The sequence below is a fragment of the Scardinius erythrophthalmus genome (assembly GCF_964197995.2).
Source record: "Scardinius erythrophthalmus genome assembly, chromosome: 2".
NCBI classification, from domain to species: Eukaryota; Metazoa; Chordata; class Actinopteri; order Cypriniformes; family Leuciscidae; genus Scardinius; species Scardinius erythrophthalmus.
Window position 1 is genome coordinate 41800866 of NC_138222.1, and position 15951 is coordinate 41816816.

The 15951-nt window shown below is 39.6% G+C and overlaps 1 protein-coding gene across 3 annotated transcripts in view; it reads right to left on the reverse strand.

Moving 5' to 3' along the window:
• Window positions 1-15951, reverse strand: part of coro2ba (coronin, actin binding protein, 2Ba) — a 37703-nt gene extending 21752 nt beyond the window's left edge. For 2 of the 3 annotated variants that reach the window (XM_081348187.1, XM_081348186.1), the window contains exon 1: window positions 15675-15951. In XM_081348187.1, the coding sequence (XP_081204313.1) occupies window positions 15675-15689 (15 nt within the window). In that variant the 5' untranslated portion in view covers window positions 15690-15951. The remainder of the gene's footprint in view (window positions 1-15674) is intronic. The other variant, XM_081348190.1, reaches the window with a different exon arrangement.

Below are 15951 nucleotides of genomic sequence, written 5' to 3' on the forward strand. Positions count from 1 at the left end.
AAGTCTATTTCAGATCAGCCTAGCCCCTAAACGTCATGTAAAAAAAAATAAACAAGCTGTGGTTGGTATGTATGTATTTTTCAGTCAGATGTTTTTTTCCTGGGTAGAACAAGCTTCAATCTCGACCAGATTTTATGCTGTTAGTCAAAACTCTGGCAACACAAAAGTACTGAAGCATGTATCATTTTGCCTAGGATGGTGTCACTACAAATTAAGCAGACTTTTTGAGAGAAAATTATCCACTGTATGTGAGCTTGTGCACACATGTGCTCTTTTTGCTGCAGGATAGAGAGACTCCAGAGACTACACTCTTTATTGACTTTTTCACATCTTGCCTGCAGTTTCCTCTGCATGCTCTGTTTTTGATTTTCTTTATTCCATCCATTAATGCATCTTTCTACCATTTATTACAGATCTGTACTTAAAAGTTAGGCCACTAATACATTTTGGCCTTACGTCCACATGGAGAAAGCGTTTTTGTCCTGCAAAAACTGAGCTTTTTGAAAAATGCTTTCCTAAGTGGATAGATTTGAAAACGGCATTTTCGCTTTGTAGTGTCGAGACTGTGGACTGTGAAAATGGAGGTATTTGAAAACAATGACACGTTTAGTCATGCGACGCATACATGTGACGATAGATATGTATGTTTACACCGCTATTGTGCCTGTTATGTGCTATTCACTTTCCCACTGTTGCTAAAGATATGTTACTTTGTACACTCTTCATATCACAGTCCTGCAAAGATGACGGAAAATTTACTTGCAATTGCTGTCCTGCTGCAATACATGAAAGCAGTTGCGTTTTAGACCAAACATATAATGGTGACTGAGTGCTACCTGGACGCATCAGTGAATGGTGAGATAATTTGCTAAATAAAATGATCCTACTAGAAGAATAACATGAGAACTTTATTATGTCTGTTCAATCTGTATCATCTCAGTGAGCTTTTAGGAGGTTTTACGCATAAACAGTAAGGTGAATTTTAGATTTTCCGACATTTTAGTGTGGAGGCTTGAAAACGGTACTGTGGACATTTTGAAAGGTAAACGCTATTAATGTACTGTATCACTCCATTACAGCATCCAAATATTAGATCTCCCCAACCAACTCTGCCTATGAATATTATTCATGCAATGAATCCCTCCAAGATACTAATATTCCAACAGCTTCCAAGACAGGAAGCAAGCCTCTTCTGTCTTTAAAATGTGGCACACAAATGGATGAAAGGCCTCCAGAGGGCCACAGTTGGTTGTTAGTTAGACTGCTTTCAGCCCCTCACTATGCCTGTCTTTGTTGGGCATTAGCTAGGCTCCAGTTCCTGCTTCTGAGTTCCGATGCCATTCTGTCTCTGTTGGAGTTAAATAACTCTTGAGCCTGGAGACCCACTGCCTGTTTTGGCAGCTTTGGCTCCAGCTGTGAATGAAATACAGCTGAGAGAAAGCCAGGCCAAGCTGCATGCTGTCCTTTCACACACAGAAAAGTCAGAATGAATGCTGGTGACTTTAGAGATGGGTTTTAGCACAGAGTTTATTATAGAAAATTCAGCATTTACTCAGTGCAGACAGACATAATGAGGACAACATGATATTTACCTGATACGGCCACCAAGTTGCAAATGATAACATTGTATTTTCTCAATGTTTATAATGTGTTTTCACTAGATTTGCTATATTTGTGCATGTACAGTGTAATGAGATCAGCCTAAGCCATGAGCTTATGTTATTCAGCATTGACAATACCTTGAGGAAAACATAATAACATGTATAAGTTAAGTTCCAGAACAGAATGATTTTGTCAGAGCTGAAGGGCATTTAAATCTCTTCAATTCTCAGTGAAGACAGAACTCCGGGGAGGGAGGAAAACGGCTCAGAGATGGGATAGAGACCCTCATTACTACTGTACTGGAGGGTGTTTTGTGTATTGGGGTGCCCTTTGTTTGTTATTGTCTTTCTGCTTGGCTGTCTTTTTCCACCAGACTATGCAGATGCAGCTGTGAGTATCAACTGACACTCAGGTTTTAACAGGTTTTCACATTGGCCTAACCGTTAAAAGGGAGAAAAATTATGACAAATCTACATTGTTTTACACTAGGGGTCTCCAACAGGGGGTCCGTGGCAGTAGGGGGTCTTCCAGTGATTGTCTTGACTGATTTCATAACTTTTGATATGTCCTACATCACTAAAAATAACAATACAATAAGATATTGATTCAGTATCAGACTGATTTAAATCGGGTACTCGTCCATTTGAACTATTCATTTAAAGAACCGGCTCATAAGAGTCATTAGTTTTGGAATCAGACTGCACTGGTTGCGCTGTATGTTTTTGAGTGACTAATAAGAATCAGCTCTTATTTGTTTGTGAATCGGACTACAGTGGTCAAGTTTTTGCAGCCCATGAGTACAACTCAAGATAAAGGCATTTCTTGACTTCTCTTTTACAGCACAAAGTCTTTTTATTGCATTTAATACAGACAGCAGCAGCAACTCACATTCACAGCTCAGGTAAAATATGATTTATTTGCCATGATTCTAAACAGCAGGATGTTGATTTAGGATCATTGGGAAATGTATTTAGTGTATCATGACATACTTCCTCAAAAACATACAAGAAACAAGACCACCAGTTTCCTCCCTTTTTGTCTCTGTAGGGGATCAGACAGAGAATGGGTGCAGTCAGGCCACAGCACTACAAGCTGAAAGACTGAAGGAAAGTGGTTTTATGGAACGGGAGACCAAATAAGAGAAAGAAACATTAAGAAATATCCTTCTTTTGTAAATCGTAACTTTTACTACTCAGCACCAAATCATTTTCTGTGAAATGTAAGCATTAATTTTCTGCCAAGGCACATTTCTTACATTCAAATTGATACATTTTAAATATTTGGATTATTCATAATCTTTTTTGAATGTCAATACTTTTTCATATACTTTTCAATATTTATTTATGATATGAAAAGTTTCAATACTTTTCATAGATAAGCAGAGTGTTGTTGTCCATGCACTTAGGGACAGGATGTCCTTGAGGGTTATCAGACAGAAAAAACAGAAAATAATGAAAGAGGAGGTTATCTGTTGTTGTGCTGAGAGACACAAAGTCAAGGACAGCTTTGCTCTGCTCTTAAGGTCCAGTTATGCTTATAAAAGATCCTTTCTATCAAGGAAGCAGTAAGCACACCCTCCTCCTTTCTTTATCCTACACTCTTTAGCCTCTATTCATTATGTATGAATTTGACTTTATTTAAAAAAAAAAGAATGTCTTGAATGGTCTTGACTTTAACTGAAGCGCTTCCATAAAGAAGCAGAAAATATTGATAAATCCTTTTGATAAGTCCATAGACTACCTCAGAGGTTTTGTCAATTACTTTCTCTTTATTATAACTATGTTGCACATTTAAGCATAAGCGTTATGAAAACTAAAATTACATAGATGGGAAAGGTAAAGTATGGGAATACATTTTAATTTCTTAGTTAGGCCTTAGTCAACCAACTTCATGAGATATCAAAACCAGAATGTTTTAAAAACAGTTTTGTACTTCAGACTTTTATAAAAAATAAAAAATAAAATCATAAGAAAAGCATTATTTAAAGTATTAAATGATTTAGAAACAATTCACTGTCCTATTTGTCCTATTCACTGTCCTGTTTGGCTTGAAGTAGACTACACTCACCACCAATCAACATGCTTTGTCAACACTTTTCAATTAAAGGGATAGTTAACCCAAAAATGAAAATTCTGTCATTAATTACTCACGCTCATGCCATTCCAAACCCATTGGCCATTCGTTCATCTTCGGAACACAAATGAAGATCTTTTTAATGAAATCAGAGAGCTTCCTGTCCCTCCATTGACAGCCTATGCAACTACCACTTTCAAGCCTACTAAAGACATCATAAAAGTAATCCATGTGACTCCAGTTGTTTAACCTCAATTTTATGAAGCAATGCGAGTACTTTGTTTGCACAAAAATAAAACATAATTTACTACTTTCACAAAAAGGCACCACGACGCATGCATGTAGACGCAAGAGCAGATATGTTTGCACAAAGCACTCAAACAAAACAAAGTTTGTTCATTATCTAACTTTGTAAAGACTTCTAACTTTCTTGCATCTGATCACTTGTTAATGTGATTACAGATATTCTTCTAGATGTAACATCTCTATGTAACTAACTTTTGACTTTGTAAAAATAATATAATACTGTACAATGCTTTGGTTATTTGATTAACATTCGAAATCAGTGTTAAAAAGACACTTTTTCATCTCGTGTCCTTGTGTTCTTAAGCATCACTATAGAGCGTCCCCTAGAGAGTGTCATTCTCAGGAGAGGAGCTGTTTGTTTTCCTTTCTCTAACCTCCCTGTTGTTAATGGTCAGGGTGTGATAAGCAGAACCAACAGATGGATAGATGGGGATTACGGTGGGGAGATGAGGAGAAGAAGAACAAAGGATGGCACACGTTAAGAGATGGAGGGGGAAGGGCGGCAGGAAGTAGATGCAGGTGGGGTGATGATTATGATCACCATTAGACTAGACAGTGACTCAGCCCTATGCTTATCTGTCAGTCAAATGACAGGATTCACTAATGACATTTTGTTGCACTAAGATGTGAGACCAATTCAGCATGAAATAAGAAGCTTCTGAATGAAAGTAGACATAGAGAATACAGAGTGACTGCTATGTGTGTGAGCTTTCTGAAGCAGCTTGAGATGTCCTGATGCCAGCTCTGAACCGCATGCAACAAAAACATGAGCCCCATTTGCAATGACGGCCATCTGGCAAGTGCTCAAGATACAAACAAAATAGACCAAAATATCGTTATTTTCAGATAGGTGCACCAGATCTGTTATTTTGGATCTGTTTTTTTAAGAGAGGCAGTCAAATGGGGTTAAAGCCCATTCTCTTTGACTTTGACATGCAACATTTCTTTACCGCAGGAGCTGCTCTCTGCTGGCAGAATACTTTTCATTATTTAGAGAGCTCAAACACAGATGTAGATGCACTTTGCAAAATTACTTCCATCCCAACCTACATATTTCCTAGCTTCGGAATGCCAAGAGTCCCGCGAACTTGCATAAAGACTAACAGCCTGTCATCTCTGATTCAGTAGATATCCACTTCACCTGTCAAAATGAATTCATTTATGCTGTTTTATGATTGATAGCTGCTAAAACAAATGGAGCTCCGAGAGTTAAAAGAGTTAAATGTTTTTCTTAGATGAATTGCAAGTATGACAGTACACAATAATAATACCTGACAAAACTTTTGTCAATAACACAATAGTAATACTAAGGGCCCTATTTTAACGATCTGAAACGCAAGTATCAAGCGCAAAACGCAAGTAACTTTGTGGGCGGGTCTTGGGTGCTGTTGCTATTATACCGGCGGGATAAATGACTCTTGCACCCGACGCAAATCTAAAATGGGTTGGTCTGAAGTAGCTTCATTATTCATAGGTGTGGTTTGGGCATAACGTGAAATAAACCAATCAGAGCGTCATCTCACATTCCCTTTATGAGCAGGCGAGCTTGTTCCATGGCGGATTGCTATTATAACGGCGGATTTGCCAGACGCAAGTTCATTCCCTAATTTACCGACGTGTGTCTGTGGAGGGAAAAGTCCGCTGTGCGCGGGTGCAAAATAGGAATGATACATGCGTCGGTGTACAAAGTCAATTGCGCTGGGTGCAAGATAAGGCCCTAAACCTCAGTCCATACAGTCCATCATTTCTAAAGCGAGTAACATTGCTGAGTTAAATTTGTTCAGGAATTTGCAGAAATAGAAATAATTGAGAGTGGGTTATTTATTAGTTCCAAAATATAGTGATTCCCCTACCTATAGGCATTATTTGAAGGCATCTTAGGCAACATTTACACTGCAGGCCTTGATGCCCAATTCTGATTTGTTGACTATATCAGATTTTTTAACGACCCGCTTACATCATCTTTTAAATGTGATTTGCAATGGATGCAGACGAAATGAAAATACAAGCTTTTGCTTTCTGCACCATCTTTAAAGGTCAGGAAGAAAAAAGAGGAGAGCCCTTGTTGGAGCCTGGGCGAATGTATCCGATCTGTCTCTTTATATGGCAAACACAGATGCACATATCAGATTTAATTCTACATGTGAATGAGGCCTGAAACCAATCTGAGAATATCGGAATACATGTGTTTTTTTCCTGCTTACATGTTCGTGGGTCATATCTATGGAAGCTTGTCACTGACACAGAATAAAAAAGGTAATTGCGACTTTTCGATACCTTGTTTTGGTCAAATTCTAAAGTCCTCAGCACCTGTATCTTCCACAGAGAAGGCAATCCCAGACTGGTTAGCAATATATTTATATTTCAGAGTTAAAGTATAGATAAAAATAGATTAAAAAGGCTATTTTTTTTATTTTGGAACAGAGCTTTTGCCGATAGTGTAATTTTACATGCATGAAAATGTCAACCAGAATGATGGCTTTTAATTAACACTTGAAAATGGAAATGTATGCTCATTGGTATGAAACTATGGATAGCAGCTTTTTATCTTTAGAGCAGTTATGTGCCTTTTGACAATCTGAAGTAAAGAATTTTGCCTATATGATCATGCTTTGGTGCCATTCTCACATTCACTATGTCTCACCCCTTGTACTGCTCAGTCTATGTTGCGCTTTCTTATCCTATGAAAGCTGCACATAGGTTAGTGCCTCTCCAGCCTTCTCCATCTTGGAGAAAGTCCTTTTATAAATTGGATTATGGCTTCAGATTTGGCGATGCTTTGCTGAGTGGACAGACTTTCTCCCCTGCAGTCTCTGGCTCCCTGTGTAAGTCTACACAGGAGAGGACCATCATGGCTCAGACATGCCATCTGGCCTGGATAAATTAGCCAGACACACACCACACCCAAACCCAAAATGATAGCAAAACCATAACCTAGGTATTGTGTAAAAGGTATAGAATAGTGGTCGATCAATATGGGGTTTTTAATGACACATTCTTTCTTAGTAGACTGTCAATGTCAAATTGTTTGATTGCATGTTGTAAGTTCTAAACATTCTTAGTGTTGTTATAATACTCATATTTCTACTTGACTGTGTTCTACCTTCACTATTTTTTATATTTCCTTACGACCTACAAAGCTGAAACAACGAAGCGTATGACAACACAACAGCAGCCAGACCTCAGAAGCTGGCATCCCGTAATAGTGTTACCCAGCTGCTGATGAGCACTGTGACCTTCCACAGTGACATGACAATGTCGTATTAGCCTGTCGTCTTCCTGCTTGGCTAATCTCTTCTGACTGTTTCTCATTGCAGGCAGGATTCTGTTCCAGTGTGATTGCCAGCACAGCACTCTGAGCTAAAATTGGCTTTTGCAAGGTGTACTCTGAAATGTGCTCAGGGTAGTGTCAAATGTAAAACAGCTGTATGAGAGGCTGAGCAAGATGATGTTAAGCAAAAACATCAGCGAATGTGGCATCATTAAGGTTGCATTCAAGGACAATAACAATAATTTCTGTGAAATACACACACTAGTGAGAAATTTGGTGCAAGGTTGTTTTGAGGCAATTACCTGCAGCTGTAACTTAGGAGTCGGTAAGATTTTAAAATATTTTTGAAATAATTTACTTGTTTGATCAAAAATACAGAATTTAAAAAATATATATTATTACAATTTCACCGCTCCATATGATTTTTAAAGACCTAATGCAATTACATTCCCTCACCTGTAGTGTGATTGTTTTGAAGAAATCAATTTTCTTTATTGACAGATTTCTGTTTCTGCACAAAGGCATGCATGAGTGTGTGTGTCCTTTATGGATCTGATGGATGTTGATTGGATGATAAATAGTGGCATGTAACATTTGTAGCCAATAGTCAAGCTCTGCAAACAGATGCAATAAACAGTTGGAGTGGTTGAGCTAAAAATCTGTGTCAGTGGGCCTCCACTTGGCAATCTGTCTGTTCAGGTCTCGGGTCCTGTCAAGCAAAGCGGTGCCACACTTTTTTTTGTTTTTCTCTGAAAAAGTCCACAACATTGCCTCGCTCTTAAAACATTATTTCTCTCTAATGTCTCCATCATGCTTCTTTTTGTTTCTCGCTCTTGCATCTTCTCTTATGTCTTTTTACCGGTCTCTTTCTCTGAATCCTCCTGCTCTGTTTTGTTGTGTGGGATTTGTTTCGTCTGTGAAGTTTGATTAATTAGAGGCTGGAGGCAGAGCTGAGTGATTTGAAAACTGCCTGAAGGAAGTCTGGGCTGCCATAAGTCCAGGCTCACATGGGTTTTGATCCCTGCTTCTTTAACTTGCTTTTCACAACACTGAGTTTCTACCTAAGGCCTGTAAGGCATAATGCATTTCTCCTTCCAAGCTTGCTCTCTATCCAGACCATATTTTCCACTTTGGATTTCTCAATCCAAGCTGGTTTTTGTTGGCCTATTGTCATAAAGTGTATAGAGTTGTGTAGAACTGAATTTAATATATTTGATCGTATGGTATCATGTTCTGAATGGTGTTTATATTAATATTGATCACTCTCGCTGGAATAGCTAGTCCACGTTGTTATAAAAGTGCAGTTTCTAACATTGCTCTTACACACACACATACACACACACACACACACACACACACACACACACACACACACACCTTTGCACTTTCTCACTGATGCGTTTTCTAAAAAAATATAAGGCTGGAGTTTTTGGCATATCACTTCAAAAAACACTGCTTAGGGCCAGAGAATGCTGGGAAGGAATGTGAACCTTCACAGCACTCAGCTGACCTCTCTCTTTCTCTCTGCTCACAAAGAAAGCTGCTCTCTTTTTCCTTTTGCGGCAATAACCTCAGACAACTTGTAGGTATTGTTTACTTCAGCCTGAAGTATCAAAAACATTTTCATAATTTTCCCATTGTGCTTTCTCTCTTATGACCAGGCCCAGGCAATCTGCTATTTTTTTTCCTTTTCTTTTTTTTTTGCTATATACTTTTTCCCCCACAATTTCTCGATTTAAACAAGAGAAAAATTATTAAACAGAGTTAAGAGTACTACACACGTATTAATAGCTGAAAGCATAACATTAGCCATAATAGTTAGGCTACTAAATGTGAAAGGGATGAGGGATGAATTTATGATTGACAGGCATTCCAGTTGTTATCTGCCGAGTCTCTATGGGCTTGCTAATGATCATGGATGCCACCCATGTATTTTTATGTACTTTTTGAATATTGCATAATATTATAAAAGTTCAATAATTTGCATAAAAACACACGCTTGCTTAAAGTCCCTGTGAACCGGAAGTTGCAAATGACTTTTCTCCAGTGTTATGACGTATTTCCAAGTGAAACGCAATATTGGACAGAGGGCAGGGTTTTACTTAGCGCTCCTCCTCTCCATCTCTGCTCATAACAGACTAACGGTTTGAGGGGAGTGGTTAAGCGTTTTCAAACCAAGCCGTCAAACCTACGTCATCAGAAAAAGACGCCATTCCAGACCGGAAGTAACTTTTCAGATTTTGATTAAAGATTACCATGGTTAAATGTTTTTTTTTTGTTTTGTTTTTTTACTTGCACTGATTAATTGTTCACCACAAGACTAGTAATATGCGCTAACAAAGTAAATAGGGTCAATTTTGATTTCACGGGGACTTGATTAGATTTTAATTCTGTAAGAAGACAACATGCATTAACTATGATGGAAAAACAAATTATTGGCTGAGCTCTGGCTACCTTGGTGGCTACAATTTCCATTTCTATTTTGCGCCAATTTCAAACAAGATTTTGTTCAGTTGAATCCATGGGATGCAAGTTCTGCTTTATTGGTAAATATTTTTTTTCTGCAGAAATTTAATTTCATTTAATGTTTAACAGCTAGTGCTATAAGACAACTGGCATATCAAAACTAATTATGGGAGCTCCATCCGAAATTGTGAAATCCAGTGTTGATATGCAGTCTAATCTTTGTTTTGATGAACTCATAGAGGTCAAGGTCTGAAATTATAACACATAAGTGATTGGAAACCTGACATGTACATGAACAGGAACTGTAATGAATAAATATGATTACTGGGATTGTACCTATTCTTCATAGTGATAACAAAAATCAAACTCTGTTTACAGAACAGAGCTATTGACTATTTGTTTAATGCAACATATAGCCTGTCATATAACATGGGTGAAAGAAAGTGTGTGATTTAGCTTTTTTTTTTTCACAGCGTACTGCTGTTCACTTCATTATCTTGACAAGCACATTTATAGGAGTCATTGGTCAGTGGGATCACTGCAAGGGATGTGTTGCTGCTGTACTGCATTACATATAATGAGCTCCATTTTCATGAGACGGTGCTTGTATGAGGAGTGTGTTGAAATCCTGAGAGCGTAAGCATATGACCTATCTTCATTGTGCTGTCACGCTTTAGTTCCCTCTCCCACACTGTTTGATTTGTGTAGGCTGTAGCATTTCCTTCTCTGGCCCCATGTTCCACTGTGGACCTCTTACACACAGTATACACATAGGGACACAAAAATGTGATTGCAAAAATAAAGACTGTTTTCAAAACTGAAGCCATTGATTGAGCCAAAAGTTGAAGTGCTGTTAAGATATTTTAACATTGTGAGTGGACTTATTCTTCTCGACAGTTAGTGAAGTGTGTAAGTGATTGCAGTTGCAAAAAGATACAGATATCTCAAGGCAAGTTGCTTAATATAATATTTTCTCAATTTCTATGCCTTGGAGTAGGATTGAAAACACAGCTAAGACAGACAATGGGAATAACAAGATCGTGTGAACATCACACACTGATGTCCCACAGCGGCTGTTTATCTACAGTGTCTCCCACTGCACTCACTCACTCACTCACCAGTCCAGGACCACAGGAAGCACATCCTCTTCCCAGTGTCTCTACCTCACGTTCACTACAGCTCTGCAGGAGCTGAGCAGGATATTTATAAATGACATGATCCCCTTTCCTTTTCTACCGACAGTCCCACTGAAACGCTCAGTCTCTGTGGAGTTTGAATAGTTAGTTCTCACCACATAATATGGACAAGCACTTTCTCAGGCTTCATATAAAAGTTGAAGAAAAATGCAGGACCTTTTAGTCATTTGTTCATTACTGGATGTTTTCTGTATAAGCACATTGGCCAGCGGGAGGTTTGGGTTGCTAAGCTAGCTGTAAGGATTTGGATCAAATGTGACTCTTCTCAGCGTGTGTGCACACTGCCTGCATAGGGCATAGTAGCCAGCAACTTCAGTCCAAATTATAAGATTCCCTTTGCGGATAGAACAAAAAACAGGGTCCAAATCAAGCATGTACTAATACACTTTGTGCCTGCCATTACTGCCATTAGTTACTTATTTGTGATTTATACTAACATGCTTGGCTGAAATTTTGTTTGGAATTCTTTAGAGATATTCTTTAGGGATACTGTGATTAACAGAGACTATTTCCTATTGATATGAAAGTTTGGGCAGGATATATTGAAGGACTCATTCCTTTAAAAAAAAGAAGGTTAATAGGCTTTAGTTATGTCACAGCCATGAACCACGATTTGTTGAAGATAACATTAGAGCAAGGGGCTTTTTCACTCTAGAGAGCATTTGATTGGACACAAATCTTTATGTAGGATTAAATATCCTCACATCTATGAGGTACCAACACATAGGTTAATCCTACAACTCACACGTGTATAAAACCGAGGACACGCCAAGCCAAAATCAAGGAACTAGTGGCCACAAAAGTGTGAGTGAGAGGAAGACGACTGTTTTGTACCCTTTCGTTGGCTGCGTTTCAGCCAAAAAGCTGTGCTTGAACACACCAAAAAGGACTAAAGGCGACTGTCAACTAGCATGTGCGTTCTGCGCCTGTTTGTAAGTAAATATGTCTATACCAGCAAGTTTCGATTGTCTATTATCGTCATTCAAAAAGGGAAACTGAAACTAGGACTGCACTGCAGATAATCCGTAAACAAAGCAGCGCTTGCTTACCATTTTGAATATCAATCACGCTGATCCAGTCGGCTCATGTTATTATGAATGCATTGGAATGCTCAGGTAAGATGATGTAAAATTATAACAGCCTTCTGTCTGTACCGTCTTCTTTACTCGCTGTCATCACTTTCTCCTTTATTCTCGTGCACTGACTCCATCACTAAGCTGAACAGCCAATCTGAGTTCTCTCACCGACGGCCCGAAGCCGATTCAACATGCTGAATCGGCCCAAAAAAACCCAATGGTGTCTGAATAGAGCCAACAGTGCAGAACACACCTAAAAAACTAAGCCGACCGATGCTCAAATATGGCCCCATGTTGCCCGACATCCAACCGTCGGCTTGGTGTGTCCCTGCCTTAAGAGCTGCACAATTAATCGTTAAAAGATCGCAATCTTATTCCTATGGCGATTCGGCTCTGTCTATTAAACCTTTGACAAGTACGATCTCAATTAACATCCAAATCTGCCTTGGTGCTGCTGCTGACCCTATGAGAGCAGTTCTTATGTTTAAGAAACAGCTTCACGAACAGTCTTTTCAACCACACAGTATCATTATTTATTTTGTTACAGTTATCAAAATGTCACAAATGTGCTTGGTAAAAGTTTATAGTTAGGATATAAACTGTAAAATCACCTTTTGAAAGTAACTTGAATCTTCAAATAAAGATTGAATCAATTACATCATTACGGCAGTAGGTGGCAACAAAAAAAAGTAAAAAAATCTATTTGTTATTGAATCATTCATTTTGTCAGAATCAAATTACATGTTATTTTGTTGTCTAATTTTAGTTGTCTATTCAGAATCGTGGGATAATCATCTCTAATTGAAACGAAATGTGATTCTCAATTTATCCAGAATCGTGCAGCTCTAAAATGTAACATATAGCCTACATACATATAGTGTACACACACACACACACACACACACACACACACACACACACACACACACACACACACACACACACACACACACACACACACACACACACACACACACACACACACACACTCTCTCTGCCAAAACGCAACACCCACTCTGTGCATGAGGTCAGTTATGATAATGTCTTACACCTGCAACTTAGCAGTCCTCCTACCCACGCAGGGCCCTCTCAGTCACTCAAACAATCCTGTCAATTGTGCTTCTGTGCAATTTATATGTGCAATCTTCTCTTAGCTTTATAAACACACCTGTAAGCTTCCTACCTTCCTCTTGACCTACTGTCATGCACATATGTGCAAACCCACCCACACACACCATAGATGAGGACTCTTCTCACAATATCGCCATAAATACACTCACAGCACACTTAGTGATCATGAAGCACATTTACGTCTGCCTGGCTCTGTGCCTTGATATTGGGGACGAAATTTACCCAATGGGTCCATTCTCCTCAAATTACTGGTGAATCTGATGGCATTTCTGTCTCAAGGTGAAAATTAAACAAAGGCATGAGGGCACATGTGTTGACCTTCCCCCCTAGGAGACAGAATGATCTCTAACCCCTCCTTCAGCTTTCCATCCAGTCCTCCCATTTTGTTTGCATCTTTATATGAAATGGATTACTGTGTTTCTGTACATTTCATGCCTCTAAGTTAGTGTGGGAATTAGGGAGTGGCTTTCAGGTGGTTGGCCATTTTAATTAATTTTTTGCTTTTTAAAGGAATTTTCAACTTCTGATTTTTTTTTTTAAATAAGGTATTTTTTCATGGCCATAGCTAGCTAAACATCAGTGAATTTATTTCTTTCTTCCTTTTTTTTTTTTTTTTTTTTTTAATGGCAAATATTTAACTAAAATAATTTGTGCTATATTTTTGTAATCATTTAGCCAACTAGTGCTAACCAGCTTTTGTAGATTGTGTGAGAAGCATTTTTGTACACTTTCCCCTTTCACTGATTAAAATATTTATTTGAATATGAGGCATTTTTTTGGCTGTAGTTCCTAACATTAACATCCACAGTGATTTATTAACTATAACATTTTAACACGACAGGAAGTGACGTGCAGCCAGCTGTTTTATAGCCCTGCAGTGAGAGATGCATCCTGTCCTCTTCATTACAATCTGAGGTGTGTGACCATTTCAGTTCCAAGTGTCTGTGAGGATATCCTGCCACACAGCTGTGCGCTCAAACACTAGTATATATATGTGCACTCACTCTTACATATGGAGACACACACTTGAGTGGAATCGCTCTCTGTCTCTCACTGTCTGACCCAGAGGACTGTTCTGCTCAGTCAGCACACATACACAAACACTCCAAGGTCATTTAGCTCTGTACAGTATCCATCACTCGAGCCCCTACTCAACATCTCAACCTTCTCCACCAGAGCAAAACACACACACACGCACACGCGCACACACACACACACACACACACACACACACACACACACACTGACATACAAACTCTCACACACTCTTCTCACACACACACACACACACACACACACACACACACACACTCACTCACTCACTCACACACACACACACACACACTATTCTCGCACATACTCACACACACACACACACACTCAGTCATTCACACATACTCACTTACACACTCACTCACACCCTCTTCTCACATGCACTCACACTCACTCACTCACTCACTCAGACACACACACTCTCACACACAAACACACACACACTCACAGTCTTCTCACTCATGCACTCACACACACACACACACACACACACACACACACACTCAGACACATAAAAACTCTTACACACTCTCACATACTCACACACTCTTCTCACACATACACTCCCACCACACACACTCACTCGCACACTCTTTTCACACATACACTATTACACTCACACACTCTTCACTCACACACACACACACACACACACACACACGCTCACACACTCACACACACACACACACACACAAACATACACTCACTTACACACACTCTCTTCTCACATGCACTCACACTCTCACACACATACTCACACATACACTCACTACAGCCTGATTCACATTTATATTTCTAAGAAGAATTCCGCTAAATTGGGCTACTTTTTAAATGTCATCATGACTCAATCCTAAAAAGTGACCCTTTTTTACTTGAATTCACCCTATATCCCTTTTCACCTTCTTTTCACCTTCTTTTCTTCTTAGTCCTTCACTCTTTTCTTCTTTTTATCTCATGCGTACTGTAGTTTGTGACATGCTCAGTCTATCCTCAGTAAAAAAGCACAGCTCAGGCTTAATTCAGGACAGCACTGGATTAAGAGCTCCCCTTCGTAATCAGTCTGCTAAAGACACACACACACACACACACACACACACACACACACACACACACACACACACACACACACACACACACACACACACACACACACACACACACACACACACACACACACACACACACACGCCTCACCCAGCCAAGACCCACTGCCCTACTGCGGGACAGGCACTCGCATATTAAACACACACAGGGATCCAGTTTGACAAACACGCACATAGAAGTTTGTACCGCACAGCAAATCCTGCAGGTATAAGATTCACCTGCATAAACACACACACACACACACACACACACACACACACACACACACACACACACACACACACACACCACCTGTCCGGCACTGCAGCACACTACAGTCACAGATTCAGCAGAACATCCCACTGCAGTGAAGCCCGAACCCAGCCACCCCTCCCAGCCTCACAAGCACACGCTTACCTTTGTGACAGTCATGCAGAGAAGAGTGCAGAAGAGTCAGCTTCTGTTCCTGAAATGCTGAGTGAGACAGCAGGACAGATAGAGAGAAAGATATGGACTCACTGAGTGTGTGCAGTCTGCAGCCTCTACGACAGCAGAGTGAGACATGAGAGATTGTGAAAGAGGAGGAGAAGAGAGAGAGAGGGAGGGAGGGTCTGGTCGCTGTCTCTCGCTCAGTATCCGAGCCTATCAGTGCCGCCGCAGCCGTGCTCCTGTAGTCAGGATACTGCAGTGAAGT